The following is a 20,121-nucleotide window of genomic DNA, read 5'->3' as shown; positions in this document are numbered from 1 at the left end:
CGTATAATTTCAGCTCACACAATGGTAAGGATCATTAACCAATAATCAAATATGATTATAAGCACCTTTTCCTACCAAAGGGAAAAAGGGATACAAGGAAAATAAAGAAAATAATAGATCTTACAATGAAGCAATGGTTCATTCAGACTCTGAAAGACCACATATTTTATTTTAGCAATCAAACCAGCCTTTGCTAGTGAGCAAGCGTCGCCATAGGTCTTACACTTTTCAATGCATCTACCAGGTGGCCGCTGGTGCATTTAGGGGGAAACGGTGTTTACTATCCTCATTGAGAAATGCAGTTCTCCCCTGAGAATGTAATTTGGCCTACCCCCAATTTGCTCAAGTTCACTCTCTACCATGGTTCCTCTCCTGACTGCTTGAGTCCACAGTTCACGTTATAGTTCTGAATGTCCATAATGCTTCCTTTACATAATATTCAGAGCTTCTCATGTATATAGTCTTGCATTACACTGTATCCTACTTCCATACTATAGACCCGGGGTCAGCAAAATTTTCCTGCAAAGAGTCAAAAAGTAAATCCTTTAGGTTTGGCAGGCCATATCATCTCTATCAAAACCACTCGACTCTGCCACTGTGTTGTGAAATTAACCATCAATGAATGAGTTTCCCAGTGCTGTAACAACAGAGTACCACAACCTGGGTGGCTTAAAGCAGCAGAACTTTATTATCTCAGTTCTGGATGCCAGAAGTCCAAACTCGAGGTGTCAGCAGAGCCATGCTCCCTCTGAAACCTACAGAGATCCTTCCTTACCTCTTCTACCTTCGTTGGTGGCTGACAACTGTGGGCATTGCTTGGCTGGTGGATTTACTGCTTCAATCTCTGCCTCTATTGTCACAGGACCATCCTCTCTTGTGTGTCTCTGTCTTCTCCTGTTCTTGAAAGGACACCAGTCATAGTGAATGAGGTCCCATTTCAGTGACCTCATCTTAGCTTGACCAATCTGCAAAGATCCTATTTCCAATTAAGGTCACATTCAATGATACTGGGGGCTAGAATTTCAACATATTTGGGGGCGGGCAGCACAGTTTAACCCATAACATTCATATTGTTATTTCCCTCCTTACCTGAGTTGAGTTTCACACAATTGTTCGAATCACTCACTTGCACAGTACAATGGTGCATTCCCTTGTCCATTGGTCAGTTTGTTGCTCTTCCTTGGCAAACCACTTGGGAAGTTAAATTCAACTTCCCATCCACTCTGTGTTTACATCGACACTATTATAAATAGTTGAAAACTCATTACCATGCCCTCAGGGCTCATCTTTAATTCATGACCACTAATCTCACTGGGTCTTAGAGGCACTGTTAAACATACCATTTAATAACCTAATCACTTTTCCTTTCTCCTGAATGACTTCTCCCAAACTTTGGTTTTCCCCCAACTTTCATTACCAGCCAATGATCTTGCTTAGGGAACTCACTGATGAAATTTTTAGAATCAGGAGAGAAATATTGTATTCTGCCCTCGCCACATTTACTCCCCACCTGTATGTGTATCCATATTATTTGTCTTCTTTCTATTCCTATGGATGTATGGTCCATGTTTCTAAGCATACACTATGATCTATGCTCCTTATCTAAAATTCCTCTTCTATATTTCTTGTTCTGCCCATTCTGTTTTTTGCTTCCACTACTTGACCACAGCTACTTTCATCAATAACATCAAAGACCTTCACATTAATAAATCCAAGGATCAATTTCCAGGCTTCCTTTTAATTGATTAGCAGAACTGTATACCACTGATTGTGCCCTTTCCTTTGATCCTTTTTTTTAACCCAGTTTTTAGAACCCCACACTCTCTTAGTTTTCCTCCTGCCTCAATGGTCATTTTCCATTAACATTCATTGCCAAAACACTGCACAGTTCAGTCCTTAGAATATCTTCTTTGCTCTATCTACACTTACTCCCTTATGACCTCATCCAGGCTCACCACTTAAAGTGTCATTTATAATTTAAGATGAATGAGGTTAAGAAAAACTTTGTAGTCCCATGTTGGAACTAGGAGTTTTCAGTCTGAATAATACATATCCCAGATCTCTGCACTGAAAAGGTCTAAAAACTCATGCTGGTGGGAATGTAAAATGGTACACACATTTTGGAAGAGGGTTTGGTGGTTTCTCATAAAACTGAGCATATTCTTCTCATATGATCCAGTAATCACACTTCTTGGTATTTACCCAAAAGAGCTGAAAACTTATGTCTACTTGGAAACCTGCAATTAGATGTTTATAACAGCTTTCTTCATAAGTGCTCAAACTTGGAAGGAATTGCAATGTCCTTCAGTCGGTAAGTAAGTAAATAAATGGTGGTCCATCCAGACAATGGAATATAATTCCATACTAAAAAGAAATGAGCTACCCAGCCATGAAAAGACATGAAGGAAATTTATTATTTTTTAAAACATTTATTTATTTTAGAGAGACAGAGAGAGAGAGCACAACTGGGAGGAGCAGAAGGAGAGGGAGAAAGACGCTCAAGCAGACTCCTCACTGAGCACAGAGCCTGATGCAGGGCTGGATCCCAGGACCCTGAGATCATGACCGGAGCTGATGCCAAGAGTCAGATGTTTAATAATTGTGTCACCCAGGCACGCTGGAGGAGCTTTAAATGCAAATTACTAAGTGAGAGAAACTAATCTGAAAAGGGTACATATAGTATGATCCCAACTCTAAGACATTCTGGAAAAGATAAAACTATAGAGACATTGAAAGACCAGTGGTGGTCAAAGGTTAGGGCTGTGGGTCATGAATAGGCAGAATACAGAGGATTTTTAAGGCAGTGAAAATACCCTATGTGATATCATAATGATGAATACATGTCATTATACATTTGTCCAAACCCTTAGAATGTATACCACCAAGAGTAAACCCTAAATAACGGACTTTGGGTGATTTATGATGTGTTCATAAATAGTTCATTAATGGTAACAACTATACCATTCTGATAGGAATATTCTGATAGGCATATCGATACTGGGGGAAGTTGAGTGTATGGGAGCAGGGGGTATATGGGAAATCTCTACACCTTCCCTCCAATTTCATTGTAGGCATGAGTTTCCATTATGTAGAATAACTGTGTGGTCCATACACCTTCTTTATCTCCACCTTGTTCCTTATCCTATTCATAATTTGTAGAAGATAGAATCATAGTCCCCAAATATGTCTGCCCCATCATCCCCAGAAAATCGTAAATATGTGAAGTTACATGGCAAAAGAGCCTTTTCAAATGTAATTCAAGGTCTTAAAGTAGGGAGATCATCTTAGATTCTCTGGGCCCAATATAATCACATGAGCCCTTAACAGCAGAGAACGCTCTCTAGGTGGAGACGGAAAGGATGGAGCAGAAGTGAGAACGTCTTAAAGTGTAAGAAGGAGTCCTGTGACATTGCTGGTCTGAAGATGGGGCTGGTGAGAAAAGCAATGCCTGGAGAAAGGAAGTGGCCTGAAGAAGCTGAGAGAGGTTCCCAGCGGTCAGCTGGCAAGGAATGGGGGCCTCAGTCCTGTAACACAAGGAACTGCATTCTGCCAACAACCCAAGTGTGTTCAGAAGTGGATTCTAGAGACTTCAGGGAAGAGCCAGGCTGGGAAACACTGGATTTCAATCTTGTGAGAGACCAGAAGCTGTGAGCTAATGTTTGCACTGTTTGAAGTCACCAAGTTTGTGTTAATTTATTACAGCGGAAATAGAAAACGAATACATAATCACTAGCTACTTTGAAGTCTCTGAAGACCAGGCCTTCTATGAATTCACCTTTGCATCTGGCAGGGAAAATCAGTCAGACTGACAATAGAGCAAGGAGCCACTGTACTTCCTGAGTGCTAATGACAAAGTATGAAGCAATGTGCATCACCACCCCCGGCCCAGCCCACCCCTCTCTGACTGGTCCCAAGAGGCCAAATGATCCTAGACAGCATGGGCAGCTGGAAAATTCCTCAAATCTGACAGATTTCAGCAGAAGTGGACGTGGAGCTCCTTTCTTAAGTCAGCAATGGTGTCAGAAAGAATGATCAGGACATGAAGCATCTTCAGGATTAAAGAAGCTTAAATCTGTCCTAACAATGAGAAGATTTTCTAATGGTTTAAGAATGGATTTTCTTTCTTTCTTCTTTTCATTGGTTAGGGTATATCCATATCCCAAGCCCCACCTCATGCAGTTCAACAGGCGTAGGGGAGATGTGTAGAGCTGACCCAGGACACACTGAACTGATCTTCGAGGCTTTCTATTCCTGCCAGTGGCTGTGGTCATCCCTTTCCATTGGCCTGGATCTCAGGATCCATTAGAAGATACACATCATCACCTCTCTTACTGTACCATGGGAATTCACTTTTCCTCACCTAAAACAAGTTCGACAGCACCTAATTGCAGGAAGGAGATGATGGTTCAGGTGGGAAAAGCCAGATATGGCTTCCCTTCCACTGAGGACCAAAGCATCACTGTAAGAGGATAATAGCCCTGGGTGAGAGTAAGATTCACATCTTGAGAAGATATTGGCAGTCTTGCTCCTTTGTGCTGTCTGTGGTTGGAAGAGGGTGTATGTACACAAAGGAAGAAAGAAAATACAAGTATACAGTATGTGTAAATACTCCACTGATACATTTTGCTCAAGACACAGAAATACAAATGATAAATGGTTAGTTATTTTGGTGGGGGATAGTTTTGGACCAGAGTGAAGAAAGATATGAATACACCAAACTTAGGAGCAGGGATTTTTGTCTAATAGGTAATGTGGAAATCTGTACATGTAGCTTAAAGAATTAATTCCTTGAGAACTTTGGGTAGAAATCACATTTTGCTTTCATTTCTGAGGACTATATATTTGAGTTAATTAAAGCACTCTGAATGCCCTGAATCCTTCAGAGTCTTTGAAAGCTTTCAAATACGCAGAACAAAAATAATTCTGAGTCTTTACAACCAAATATCCCATGTATTGGGCATCAGCAGACAATCCTTATAGGACAAATTGTAGTATTTATGGGATAAAGGGCAGAACCACTTATTTTATAGGACTCTGAAGCTAAAAGCCAGAAATCCTGGGATCTTGGTTATGGTGTTGACTACTTGTTTAGAGAAGGAACACAGCTTAAATACAGCGAGATGAAGATTAACACAGATAAGAATTCATTGGTAATGGGGAAGGGAATGTGACCATGGGAATAAAGGTCCCCAGGAGTCATTAGGAATTGTAAAGAATGGCTTGCTACAGTGTGCATAGTCCTGGCACAAGCCACTGCATTTGGAAATAAGAGGAAAGGGTGCCTTCAAAACTGGATGGAGGACTTGGATTGTACAAATAACTACATCAAACATAATATCACAGAGTTATATTTATATTATACACTGTTTTCACATTGTAACATCCACACTGATCACCTGTGACACAATTCTTATGATTTTGAGTATACGTTTACTGTAATATTTATATATATATAATATATACATAAATATATGTGTGTGTATACACACACATACACACACACACACATATATATATATAAAATCTATAAAATCAAGAGGCACTTCCAGGAATTCTGGCAAACAAGGAGCATCAATGTAGTGTCTAAGCTAAAGAATGATAAAAATAAGTACAATTTATCTAATATTTTTTCCGTACAGATTTTACTTTTTACAAAATACTTATCATCACATTAACTAAATTACTTAACAAATAATTATGATAGGAAGATACGAAGTATTGTTAGGTATATTAAGTGTAAGGTACAGGTGAAAGGACAAGATTTATTTCAGTTGCAAAATGATCACTTAAGTCCAATGCTTCACTCTTGAGTTTCTAAAAGTTGATAAATTTGGGGAGTTATTAATAAACATATTCAGTTGGAAGTGGTAAGAATTACCTTGTTGAGAACTGTCATGTGCAAAAGACATCCCCTATACTGTTGTTTTGGTTGGTACTTCTTTGAAAATATTGCTTTCTAGGAATACTAAATTAAGTTCATACTCTCTGGTTCACAAGTACTCTACAAAGTTAAACATTTGGGACATGCTAATTTAAACTTTCCAATGGTAGGTTTTTTGTTTCTTGGGTTTATTGGTCAGGAAAAGGGAGAAATAATGACAATCAGAACAAACTACTCCATCGGGAATAACAAAACAATTTTAACACCAAAAAGCAAATCAAATTAACCAAATCAACCCAAACCAAAAATATTCTAGATTCAAATTAAAGTTCTTTCAGTTGCACATCTTAATAGCATTATAGAAGGAAGCTAGGGAGAATCACATTTTCATTATTTTGCACTGAAAATTTCAGAACATTTATAAAAGCACCAATTTTCATTTTGTGATTTGCATGATAAATATCTTCAGGAAGAAATATCAGGGAGTGGGTGGGTTCAGTGATAGTTATTTCTCGTGCTCATCAACTAACAAACTCTCCTTGTTGGAACAAAAATGGTATGTGTACTTCTGTGAGAATATATCAAGAAGTAAAGTGATACTCATAAATGGAAAACAAAAACAAAACAAATCCACCAGTTAAGCAAACATAATATGGTGAAAACCCCAAGCAAATATTTCAGAGTATTAAAAAACAGTGATTTTTTAAAAAACCAATGAACAAATATATACTAAAAGTCAGCCCAATAAACTGCACTAACAGGTAAATACATAGATGTGCTGGGTTATTATTTAAAGATAGCAACACTGTGGTACTAATTATGATTATAACTAGCTAAAACAAAATATGTGATAGGAGTGGCTTGAGCTGTAAAAATCAGTTAACTTTTAAAAGAAGCTTGATGGAAAATTCTAACAACCAACAAGTTATATACACAAATAAAACACCTTTAAACAAGATGTTTTTAATTTTGCATGAAATCATCCAAATATTTTGCTATAATATAGGGAGTAAAATTACTAGATTAAAAAAACATTCCTTCCCTTCAAAAAGTAGTCAAGCAGCAGTTTCCAAGCTCCAAGGGCGAATTCGTGTTCCAAGGGAAGTCAGGGTTGAACTATGGATCCATTTAGTCCCTTTATTCCAGAGTAACTGATAAATAACTAAATTGGTTTATCACAAAGACAGAGGGGTGTCCCAGGGTGATCCTTCACATTTTATATAGTGTTCACTCCCAATCTATAGCTCCGTTTTTGTTTTTGTTTTTGCTTTTTAGTACCTTGGCCTGTACAATGAAACCAGGCATGGCAAGTTAGAACATGGGGTGAAAAGCATTTTTTCTCCTCATTATGGCAGAGGAGAAGTTGATTCCTTTTGCTTTACTATTTTGAGCATGGGAAGTAAAATTGAAGAGAATCCCCACTTTTCTCCTATGAGTTTGACTTGTTTTGTTTTGTTTTTTTTGTAAGAGGGAAGGGAGAATTTCCTGCTACAATTTTTTTCATCTGAAAGAAGCACTTCTATTGACACTGAAATTTTAGTTAAGGCAGTACAGTTTTAAAATAGTATTTTAATTACTTTTCTATTAATGAATTACAAATTCCAACCTACCATTTGATCAGTCTTGGTAGATGAAGCAGTGGGTGTGGATTATTGCCTGGTCAGTGCTTCATCTGTGAAATTCAAGATTAATAAGATGTAATTTTTCTTAGTAATGAAGGTACGTATTTGGCGTTTTCAGTGTGTTATAACTTAGCAAAATGTAATCTACATTAATAGACCACTTATTCTAAAAACCACCTAATCCATGATAAATTGCTGGATAATAATACATTTTTTTTTCCTTAGGAAAACCCAGAATAACTCAGGCTATAATTTGTACACTTAACCTAATTAAACTATTGGGACTAAATTTATTTTTATCTATTTCATGTATTTCTTGGACCCTCCATAAAGCATTTGCCTCCCTGAGGCATGACATACATTAGAAAAAGAATTAAATATTCTTTCCAATTTTCTGTTACACAATAGTAGTTCTGATTATACTAATGTATTTAGCATCTCTATACCATGGAATGTCATTTTGTGAGTTTTTAGTCAAATAAAAAAATTTTTTTAAACAGTTTTGGTTCAAATGCTTAATCAAATTTAAATATTCTTGATAGTACTTACATAGGATGATTTAATATTATTTTCTTCGAAGCATTTTTTGATTGAATTATTTGCATGACCAAACTGATGCGAAGCAATGAGGAAACCTTTCTGAACACGGACATGTTCAGTATTTATCAAGAAGGCGGCGGCTTGACTTCTCTTCTCTGTTCCACCACTCCTCAGGGAAGCAGAAATCCATGAATACTAATGCCTGTCAAAGCAATCAACCTCAAAAGTATAATATGAAGAACTAGCTGCCCTTAGATAGGAAATTCGGCTTTTTAGAGCTTGAAGCATATGCCAAAAACTAATTTTGTTTTCCATCTCTATATAATTCCATGTATAATCTTATTACACTTGAATAGTTTATAGTGGATCAGTATCTTTGAATCTGCAGATGTGAACACTGAGTTCCACCAAATTATAAAGCTTTAATGGTCAGTTTTGGATCTCCAAATGTATTTTGCAACAAAATACCCAATTCTTCTGGGTCATCATTGTTAACCTGCTGTTAGAATGATTTCATAGCATGAACATAAAGATCACTTCAGGTGAGATAAAAGCACCATTAGGTAAGGTAAAAGCAGCATCATTTTAACAAATGAAATGTGTTGGTGATACACAAATGGCCTACCATCCGTATTGTATCATGGAGACTGAAAACCCTATTCTTGTCTCTGATCATGGATCATCAGTGCTGAACATGGTAAATACCAGCAAACCTCAGGTTAAGTGATTCAATGCACTGTTTCCAGTTTCATTAACTCAGGGCTATAGTCTAGTTAATTCATCCCAAACTTGTAAGAATTTGAGTATTTTCTAGAGAAACAACCTAATATGAATATAGGACCTAAAACTTGCATAATTTGCTCTGAGTAGACATTCTATGAGTAATTTTATTTTGGAATGCTCTTCACCTAAAATGGTTACTTGGTTTCCTAATCTTCAGGTGGAATTCCATTGAACAGATTAGATACACAGACTGACAACATCAGCAAATTCAGTTTCCTTTCATGGAAAAATCACGAGAGAAAGGAATGACCTAGAACGATGATCATAAAGTATTTTGTTGCTTATTAGGAGAGAAGGTGAATAAAGGAAAACTCAGTTTGGTTTCAAACTATATAGACATTTTAGCTCTCGGTGGTTTGGAGTTGAGCTACTGGCATTTGAAATTTTATTGATATTTTCTTTCCATATGCAGTAGCTGATACTCTCTAGAATGAGGGGACTCTTGATTTACCCCAGACTATTAAAGTTTACAAAACTCTGTTTTACTGGAGCCTTCTGCCAGTTTGAAAAGAAAACAGTTTATTTCCAAAGCGGCATATAAGCTAGGAAAGGCATCAAGTGGGGACTCAGTGTTAGGATGGAAGAGAGCATAGTAAGATCCTTACTGTGGTTTTCATTCTTATTTCACAAGTATTTTAAAAGGCGAGGAGAGTGGAGATCCCCATACTGACAGAGAACCACCAAAAATACCTGCCAAAGTAGGATAGAAATGAGTTTTTGATTATTCACTTCTCATTACTCAGCAATTGCTCATCACACAAATAGCTCACTTTTGTAAAACAGTCATTTCAAACTTTAGACTTTATTTACAATGATAATTTTCATATCTTTATTACTTAGAAAATAACTTATATTTTTCCACCATTTAAACAAAGAATAGGCCTGAGTCTCATGCCTTTTGCACAGCTTTTACCGTCAAAGAAAGTTCTCTGGGCACGTGACAGGGGACACTGGGAAATCGCAAATCAAGAGAGCAGGGGACATGAGGAAATCACAATACATACATATAATATGAACAGTCTGCATGTTCTACAATCCCTTTCCTTTAGTTTTACTGGGATTGCCATGGTTAGGGTTTGTTCGGAATTCCATCAAAATGAAACAGACAGAATTGGGTATTCCGCTTTTAGAAAATGAGTATTTTCTTAAATATGAGGACATTCCTTCACTTGTCAGATGAAGACCAACACAGATCTATCCAAAGCTGTCTTCATCTTCTACTGAGAGCAAAACCAAGTCTTATATAAATGACAAAAAATACGATTTTATCACTTAGAAAAAAACCAAAGTGGTGTTTTCACCAAGGATAAAGGTTGGCTTAGATGGATAACTGAAAAGACATTCTATGAGCATGCTGGAAATGACACCAGTGATGCTCACAGGATACCTGGTCTTTTCCTTAACAGAAACCAACCCTTAGCATCAAGGTCACCAGTTCCCAATTTTCCCACCATTGGTTTTATGGCTATCTATACAACTATTCTTTTTCCTAAATGGACTAGAAACTCCTTCATTTGAAAGACCTGAGTTTATCTAATGGCACCTATAAACAGGCTCATATAAAAATGTAGTAAATGGCAACAAATACGCTGGCACCACAGGGAGTAAGCTCCAGAGTTGGAAGTGAACATGGGAATATTGCTGTCACCAAGGCAGGGGAGAGTATCATCGGCGGAAACCATCTTTTTATGCCCCTAGGCTTCCTTTGGGATGTAATGAATGTGTATGAAAGCCTCATACTTAATCTTCATTCCATCATTTCGATGGGCTTTTAGTTTTAATAGACTGGCAATTTATTTTTGAGGAAAAAATGGTCAATCTGCCTGGACTGATGAACATAATTCTGGAATGAAGAGGCTCTAAGTGCTTTGGCCACCAGTACTTCATGTACTTTAAAACAAAATAAACGAAACTAGGTAGTTTGCTAAGACCTCTACTCTGACAGCCAGGCTGGCCCCTACTTGAGGCCTTCCAGCTTTGACCAAGCTACCCTCGTAGGCTTCCAGACTCTTAACTGTTAGGCTGTCATCCCACTTGCTCCACACTCCCATTTTTCCTTGACTTAATGAGGGTTTTAGATATGTATGCCATTAGGAGAAAGGGAAAAGATTCGTTTTGTTAAGGAATTAAATGCAAGAGGTATATGAGCATAATTTTTTTTCCTCCTCTCTTATTGGTAAGGGCAGGAGAACAGTTAAAGTAACTGGGGAAATAAATGCATCTGACTCACAGTAATTTTTGCAAACATGAGACATGTAGTTGAAACACTAAGAAAATGGAAAACAACTCAGTACATCCTGAATAATGAAGAGCTCAAGTGTTAAGTCAAAAAACAGGAAATTATTCTCATTATTTAAGTAGAGTCTGTAATCTACTTGAGTCTTTCCATATTTTCTTACTTAATGGGAAATTTGCCTTGAAACAGTGTTTGGTTTTGATTGAATTATCTTTGCCTTGTTTGGAAAATGCCACGGTTAATGTACAATCATTGCTTTGGGAGGGAAGAATATTCATTTATGAGAAACAAATGAATCTTTAAAATGTAAACACTCTTTTCTATTATGTCAGAGGAAATAAAAGTTAGAAATCACCATCAAGGTCTACTTAGAAACTAAGATCATTTCATTGGTGAGCAGTTCCATACATAGTATTGAAGGAGTTATGATCAAAAAGTGTTGACAAGAAATGGACACCAATCATAGAAATTCGGTATTGGTTAAGAAAGTCCGTCCCTTTGGGAGACATGGACCCAAAAGTTACCTAAAAGATAGTAAAAGTTCCTAGTGAAAAAAACACTTTTTTGTGGCATCCTCATTTAATTGGCATAAAATAACTGTATCAGGTTATCATTTAAATTAGGATAGGCAGGTAAGTGGCTGTCCATAGACCTCCGTGCAAATGAATCATCGCTCTCTTACTGGGCTTGGAGATAGATACAATGTATACAAATGGTGATTAAAATATAACTTTATAAAAACGTTTCCCTTTTCCTTTTTTTTTTAAAAAAAGAGTTTACTATCTACAGAAACAAATCTTTATATTTACATCAAGATAACTATTCATGACAAATATAATAATATGAAATAAAATATTGAAAGTGAGTATCAACTTTTTAAATAGAGGTTTGGCTCACAGCATAAACAAGTGTAGATAAACAAATAAAAAAAAAAAAGACTTCCAATAATAGGCCCAGTCCCCCCAAATCCTTCCATAATCTTCCCTGCCCAAAGGAACATGACAAGGGGCCAGACTGCAGAGCGAAGCCACCCCATCCCACACATGGACCACCACAACAGGCCCTCAGTGGAAACTTGGCCACCCAAAGCCAATCTTCAACAATTGCCAAGAATCGGTCTCTCATTCTGTGCACACACACCAAACCCCGGGTTGAAATTTCCCCCCTTCGCCTCTCACTATATATCCTCCCATAGTAGGTTCTTCTTGCTTTTCTTTCTTCCTTTTCTACCACACATTTTGCAGCACATTAAGACCCTGGGAGATCGATTGTATTAGAGCAATTCCCTAGGTCTTCTCTGGCAATGTTTAGAATGCTAACCTCATGAAAAGATCTGTCCCCAGCTCCTTCTTAAGTGTTTACGTATAAAGAATGCCATCCCCTTACAAAGGTGATTCGATCTTCCGTGAGTGACCTACTCACAAACAGCTCCTATACATTCATTAGGCAAGGAGATTGGAAAATGCCTGTCTTCCAGGTTTAAGGCTGGCGATGGAGTGCCTCCAAGAGGTGCCTGGGCAGTAGTACCAGTCACGTGGCCCACTCACCAGCCTGTGACTACCCTCCCTCTGGGGAGGGGTCTATACTGGAGCTACATGGAGGAAGGCATTTGGCACAGCCGCCTCTCAAAGACACTCCAGAGTGAACCACCTTCTCTTTGTTCAGATGCGCAGAGTCATTTGCTGCAGCTACTCTACGAGCTACTAAAACCAAAAGAATCTCTGGTACATACACACATACACACACACAGGTACCCTTTCACTCCTCTCTCTCTCTCTCTCTCTCTCTCTCACACACACACACACACACACACACACACACACACGATGTTGGCAGGATGTGTAAGAACTCAAATAATGCTCTGGAACTTTCATCCGTCATTACTAAGAGCCAAAGCTCCTTAGTTGGGAACTGACATTCCCTGCACTGTTTCCCTGCTAAGCCGCACCATTTCCTTTGTGATTTGTTTTCCTTTATTTTTGTCCTTTATAACTTATTATATCACAGTGAGCACTATATATCTTAACATGAATGTTACTAAATGGTGGCACCAGGAAGCCTGGCTTTCAGTGTGCATGTGCATGTGCGTGTATGTGTGTGAATATGTTTTACATGTATCTACGTGCGAGCTTATATACACACACACATATATATGTCTTCCTTAAAAAAAATCCTTAGAAGCTGGTGTTGCAAATGTGAAAGCTTCTCTGAGCAAGAGTTTTTAACAATGTACCTCACTGTAAAAATAAACCCATAAAATGCGAAGAATCCCAAAATGCAATAGCTGTTTGCCCATCCTCTCGTATTTCTACAGTGTTGTGTCTAAGTGTTGTGCTGGCTTGAAAAGAGTCTGTGACAAGTCACTCTGCTAGGAAACACAGCTCTTTGTATCCACTGTCACTGGTTTTGCTCCGGGGCCGGGATCTCCTCTCCTCTGGGCTTGCCTTTCTCTTCCTCTTCTTCCCTGATGGCCTGGATCTGTTCTGAGGGAGGCGGCTGGGGGGACGGGTCCAGGGACGGGTTCTCTATGCCCGCCAACCGCTGCTCCTCTTCAATGACTCTCTTCCACATCTTGTGGTTCTGCAGGAGGTGCTGAGTTATTTGGCAGTAGATCTTCCTCCTTTTGAAAGTTTTCTTTCCTGAGAAAACACCAAATCACTTATTTGTGTGCTCAGTTATCTCTTTTCACATTATTAATAGGAGCTAAGTACCAAATGGATATATGTCCCTGGATTTGTTTATCACAGGAACGTTGCTGGTGAGAGTGGGGAAAGAAGAGGAAGATGGCAACAATTGGTCAAAAATCATCGAAACACACCGTGAACAGCATTTTAATATTCAGTAATGCCCAACACAGTTTTGCTTGCATCTTGGCATTATTCTCCAGTCACATCCTCAAGACTGTTCACCTTAGACTACTGGAAGAACTTCTTGTTATGTCTTCCTTTACTTTGTCGACTAATTCAACTCGCACAAGTCTACAAGACTGGTTTCTTTAAAGCTGGTTTCAGTGTTATTGTTCTGCTTCATGGGGACTAAAAAATTCATGTCAAACTCCTCTCAAAGTTCTCCCACAAGGTGGCACGAGCCCACGTTTGCAGTCTTCCTTCTTCTATAGCCTGGCTTCTGTCTCTACTTCACTGTTCTCTCTCCTATACGTACAGTGAAATCTTCTGCTTTCAAGCTGGTACTGCCCTCTTTCTCAAATGCTCTTCTCAATCACTGAAAGTTCACACCCATTTATTATTTTAAGACTCAATCAGATTTCACCAAATTCCTCCTCTAAGAAACAATCTCTCCCTCTCCCTCTCTTCTCAACTCTCATTTTATTCCATATATGCTTCTCAGAATACAGATTGCTTTCCTTTTTTTTTTCCCCTTTCTCATTATCATTACCTCTTTTTTCTGATCACCAAAGTCATTGAGTGGAAACTCTCATCCCTTTGTTAATTATGTAGTTCTAGAAAAGGTTTTCAAATTCTACTCCCCACCCCCCAAACTTCTGACAAAACAGCTATGTCTCAGTGATGGGTCAAAGGGTACACACGTGACCCAAATCAGGTCAGAGTCCTTCCCTAGGATTTTTTTCCAATGGCACAGAATGAGAATGAGTCAGGGACTGGGGACCGGGGATCTTTTCTCCTCTGTTTATTTGGAATGAAGGGAACACAGAGCTGGCTATAGTCCAGTCTCATGAAGAAAGCAAGGATGAAGATCAGGCTGTCAGGCAGGAGACTCCGAAACAAGGGCAGGTGCAAGTAAGCGTGGATACTAGACAACATCAGGTTTACCTAAACCAATCATTTTCCCTTTTGCATATGCTCACTTGATTGGAGTCTTGTCACTTGTAACAAAAACATCGTCCTCAATAATGTGCATCCTTTAGGACATTTATCTTGTTCTCTTATATTCTAGGCATTACCCCTCTATTAGATTACAGCTTCTTTTAGGAAGCCTTGTAAAGACCCATAAATACCTCAAACAGAAGCAGGCTCAGCAAATATGTATTTAATAAGTAAACAAATTACATTATCTTGGTGACCCAAACATTTCATGTTTTCAACAAAGAAGTACTGAAGCCAGTTTTTACAAATCACATCTCTTGGTTGGGGAAGTGTAGTAAAATCAATTTCAACAGAAGATAGTAAAATCAATTTCAACAGAAGATAGTAAAATCAATTTCAACATAAGATATTTAAGGAATTTGAATTGATACCATAATTCACTGTTTAGTCTTCCACTTCCTTATCTACTTATTAAGCACCTAATATGTACCAAGTAGGCCAGATTCTGGCTGTTCACTGATAGACATAATGCTTGCCAGCATGGAGTTTTTACTCTAGTGGGTAGAAAGTGGAAAATCAAGTGCAATCACACTGAGACTTACAAGATCTTTTAAAGGTGGCACAAAGAGAGAACAAGGACTCAGATGGGAGAATACAAGATGATGTTGGCTGGGGATAGAGTGAAGGTAATGGAAATGAAGAGAAGTCGGTAAGTGTGAGATATATTTGTGAGGTTTCATCAACAGGACTTTGGCAACTGATTAGATGTAGAGAAAAAAGAAGAGGGATGAATCAAGTTAAAAAACAGAGCTACCTATGACCCAGCAAGTGGTATTTACCCAAAGGATACAAACATTGTGATATGAAGGGGCACATGCACCCCAGTGTTTATAGTAGCAATGTCCACAATAGCCAAAATATGGAAAGAGCCTGAATGTCCAGTGACAGATGAATGGATAAAGATGTGGTGTATATGTACAATGAACTATCACTCAGCCATCAAAAGGAATAAAGTCCTAACATGTGCAATGATGTGGATAGAACTAGAGGGTATTACACTAAGCAGAGTAAGTCAGTCAGCAAAAGACAAATATTATATGATCTCACTCTTATGTGGAATTTAGGAAACAAAACAGATGAAGACAGGGGAAGGGAGGGAAAAAATAAGATGAAGATTGAGAGAAAGACAAACCGTAAAAGATGCTGAACTCTAGGAAACAAACTGAGGGTTGCTGGAGAGGTCAGTGGGGCAATGGTGTAACTGGGCGCTGGCAATAAAGACGGCATGTGATGTAACGAGCACTAGGTTTTATATTCCAGTGATGGATCACTAAATTCTACCTCTGAAACTAAGAAAAACCAAATCAAACCAAAACAAAACCAAAAAAACAACCCTGAGCTGTCTGGCCTGAGCCATTGAGTAGTATTAAGATATAGTGAGAAAGGCAAATCTTGAGATTTGAGGGGGATGCTGAACATGAAATGTCTGGGAGACCTTTCAGGGCAGAGGTAAAGTTGGCAGCTCATCTTGAGCTTTGAAGAGGGTCTGTTCACAGCCACAATGTAACTCTTAGTACCTTCATCTGAGTGACCATTGTAGACTTAGGCCAAGAATTTAGAAAGTAGGTTAAGATCCCCTGTTAGACTATAAACTTCCCTATGGGCAGAAACCTGTATCCCCTTTTTGTGTATATTCACAAACCTCCAGACATTAGTAAGTATTCAGTAGTAAGAGTTTACTAGATGAATCATGTTCTCCCTAGCTTCTGTTCCACAGTTGCAAGTAAATGATGAAGCGTTGGTAAGTCGTAAAAATGACAATGATATGAAAAGGATATCTGATCTAGTAGAGACTATGTTAAGAGGTAATAGTACAAGTTACCAGGATGGTCAGCAGGGATATGTGGGCTTACTTAATAAAGTAGCAATGATTCACAATGTATAATCGGGGGGGGGGGGTGGGGAGAAGAAAAAATAGAAGGAAAAAAAAAAGTAACAAATGGAAAAAAAAAATCCATTTGCTCTGAGGTGTGCCAAAGGAACTAGATCTCTCAGAGGCCATCCAGCAAAATTTTTATGGAAGTACTAGTGATTCCTTCAGCAGCTTTATTTTAATATACCACAAAAATTTCTTGCATTTTACAGGATAAGATTGATTTAAAAATACAGATCAAATAAAAGGACATTAAATTAAATTCTCTTGAATTACTTTTGAACCATGCAGACACAAAACAAAATTATTAAGTTGAATTAATGCCAGGGGGAAGGGATATGAGCAGAGTCATAAGCAAAAATTTAAAAAACAATTTACTGTATTCATTATTTTATTTATGAGATAAACCCACCAATCAAACTTATATCGACCACTCATTAATTCGCAAGCAATTTTCTGGATGCTATAGACACAGACTGATTAGTCCAGAGCTTGCCTTAAGGGAGCTTACAGTTTATAGGGGAGAGGGCAAAGAAGACAAAAAATGAAACACACATGTTGTATTTGTGTTTTATGACAATGTACACATGTTAATGTTCCCCTCAGCTTGACTAAACTTTAGATTGATTTCTTCCAGATTATAGGTCTCTGACTTCCCTTTTCTTATAGCATTTACTTTCTAAGAGTTGAAAGTGCAAATACCTTCTCTGCTCTTTTGTAATATAGAAATCTTCTCCCAGCTTCTAGCTAGTTTTGCAATCCAAGAACATGTCTCCCACGTACCTGGGTGTGATTCCTTTGAAATGAAATCATTGAAAAAAACAGAGTCCTTAACTTCCAGTCTCTGTGGGAGGGGAACTGCCCAACTTCAGCAAGTACCAATTAGCAAACACAGATGGCTCACATTGACCAACATCCCTCTAAGGTCCTATAGTGGATTTCCACTAACTCACGCTAGTGCTTAAATATCCTCCTGCCTTAGTTTCAATGGAGTTGAATTTAATCTCTCTTCCTTATTGCAATAATCTTGAATAAAGTCTTTTCTGACATTTTTAATAAGTGCTCAGTGCAATTTCTCTCTGACACATCAAAGCACGGCAACACACATGACTTGATCTGAGAGGGAACAGGTAAGATTTTTTTCAAAGGATAGGACGCCTGAGGTGAGATGTAAATTTTGAAAATTAAATTTAACAGTGGGTGAAAAAGGTGTGGGCAGCATTCCAGGCAGAGTGAAGGGCATGCAATACAGCAGAAGGTCATGGGGTCCTGGAGCATGACATCAATTTCTTCATTTGAAAGCTTCTTAATAAGCATACACACGCGTGCGCACACACACACACACACACACACGCATACACTAAATTTAAAGAAATCTGAATTATTTCTATAAAAATCAGTAAGATATATTACTACTACATTAGATTCTTTTTTTTTTTTTAACTATTAATGAGAGGGAAGGAGGGGCAGAAGGAGAGAGGGAATCGGGACTCAATCCCACGACCCTGAATTCATGACCTGTGCTAAAATCAAGAGTCAGGTGCTCAACCAACTGAGCCACCCAGGCACCTCTACATTAGATTTTTAAAAGCACATTTATAAAATTACTCTTCTACCAAAGCCATCTACTTGCTTATATCTACTTTGTTTTTATTGGAGTTAGGTACAAATCAGTTTCTGTTGAGAAATTTTTAAATGTTAATGTAGTTTTTAACCTATTCCTTTGAATCAAGAGAGTTACACGTGAGCACTGGCTGAAGGATAGATCTGAATCACAGTGATACGAGAAACGCTACTGCCCAAGGTGGTCACTCTATCTGACTGTTGTACACATTCACGCAGTGTATTCATAGGGAAGAGGTAACAAAAGCTCAATTTTTCTCCTTTTCCTTTCAGGGCAGCCCCCATGAGAACAGCTGTTCTCTTATTAATGCTGTTAAACGTTAGCAATAAACCTCTCTGGAATTAAACTGAATAAGGTGACGTAGAAGAAAGTTTGTACCAAATAAATTTGCGTAGATTAGAGTCTGCAGGTGGTCTAAAGCATGCCTGTATTGGGAGCCAAATTGTTCAGCACTGGAACCTTTTGAAATGAGAACAAAGAGCCTTTCATTGCTCAAATTCTAAATGCAGCTTAGTACTTCATTAGAAACCTCTTAGTTCGCTGTAGGAATCTTTCAGATTTAATTATGAGGTTGGGAAAAAGCCTTCTTTCCCTAGGATACCATATTGAAACATTTAATTCTGTGTTTCCTGGGAGATCTCCAAGTTTTGCAAATTGCTGAAATTATCAGTGCATATTTAATCTAAATTTTTTCTGAAACCTAAGTTTCAGGCTAAATCAAGTTAACCATCTCAGTCAATATGATTACAGAATTAAAATTACTAGGATTCTACAGCAGTAGAGTTTGGAGTGCTCGGTCTGGAGAGCAGAATCTGGAAGTCAGTACGGCAACTGAACCCCACAGAATGGAAAAGTAATTGAATATCTGGTTGTCGCCTTTGTTGCTAAAGCCAATGTTGACAAGTTGAGCCTGTAAAATCTCTTGGCCTGTGTTCTTCGATTCCTGATGCCTGTATTATGTGTGTGCTTTTTCGATGTGTTTGAGTTCAAATAGCAATCATTGAGTGCCCATGGGAACAAGGCTTTTCCAAGAGGCTAAGCTGACAACACTTTCTAATGTCACTCATTCAAAAAAAAAAAAAAAAAAACCAAAACCAAAACCAAAAAACCCTGTCCTGTCCTTAAACAGCAAACTACAGGTTTCTGAAATGAAAACAAGTTAAAAAAAAAAAGGGGGGGGAAGGGAAAAAGAAAACCAATACATGTTTATTAAATGAAAAAATGAAAAAATGAGCCATGAATCCCAATCTTGGTTCCAACCTCTGAATCTCAGGACTAGCCCCAAATTGCTAATGGAAACCTTTTTTATAAGCACCAGAAAAATACAATATAATTACTTCAATAACAGAATATTGAAGGAAAACAACTTTTGACTTTCTCCTCATTCTGTACCAAAGTTAATATATAGGACAGAGAACTTGGGCAAAAATTTGACCTAGAATCAAAACTGCAAAACCCTCATCAGTTTATACTTAATAAAGATCTCCCTATCTCTGTTTTGTAAGCTTACAGCAGAGTACTTATATGAGGGCAAATGGGTCACTACCCAGGTTAGACTGTATTTACTGGATGGCTGAGATGAACTGAGTCATGAATTTTCCAGACTGTGCTAAAAAATAGGAACAGATGATCGGAATATCTCTCTTTGGTAATATTTTGGATAAGCACTTCGAAAAAATATGACTGCACATTCTTTCTGAAGGCACATGTAAACCAC

General features: G+C 38.1%; 1 protein-coding gene across 1 annotated transcript in view; it reads right to left on the bottom strand.

Moving 5' to 3' along the window:
- Positions 1–11,776: 11,776 nt before the first annotated feature.
- PDE3A (phosphodiesterase 3A) overlaps positions 11,777–20,121 on the bottom strand; it is a gene marked incomplete at its 5' end in the record, with an annotated part of 316,673 nt that continues 308,328 nt past the window's right edge. The window contains one exon of the mRNA XM_080811034.1: positions 11,777–13,701. Within this exon, the coding sequence (XP_080667160.1) occupies positions 13,460–13,701 (242 nt within the window). The 3' untranslated portion in view covers positions 11,777–13,459. The remainder of the gene's footprint in view (positions 13,702–20,121) is intronic.

The sequence above is a fragment of the Martes martes genome, assembly GCF_963455335.1.
Source record: "Martes martes genome assembly, chromosome: 8".
Lineage (NCBI taxonomy): Eukaryota > Metazoa > Chordata > Mammalia > Carnivora > Mustelidae > Martes > Martes martes.
Note: the sequence above shows the minus strand (reverse complement) of the source record. Positions and strands in the feature narration are given on the sequence as shown.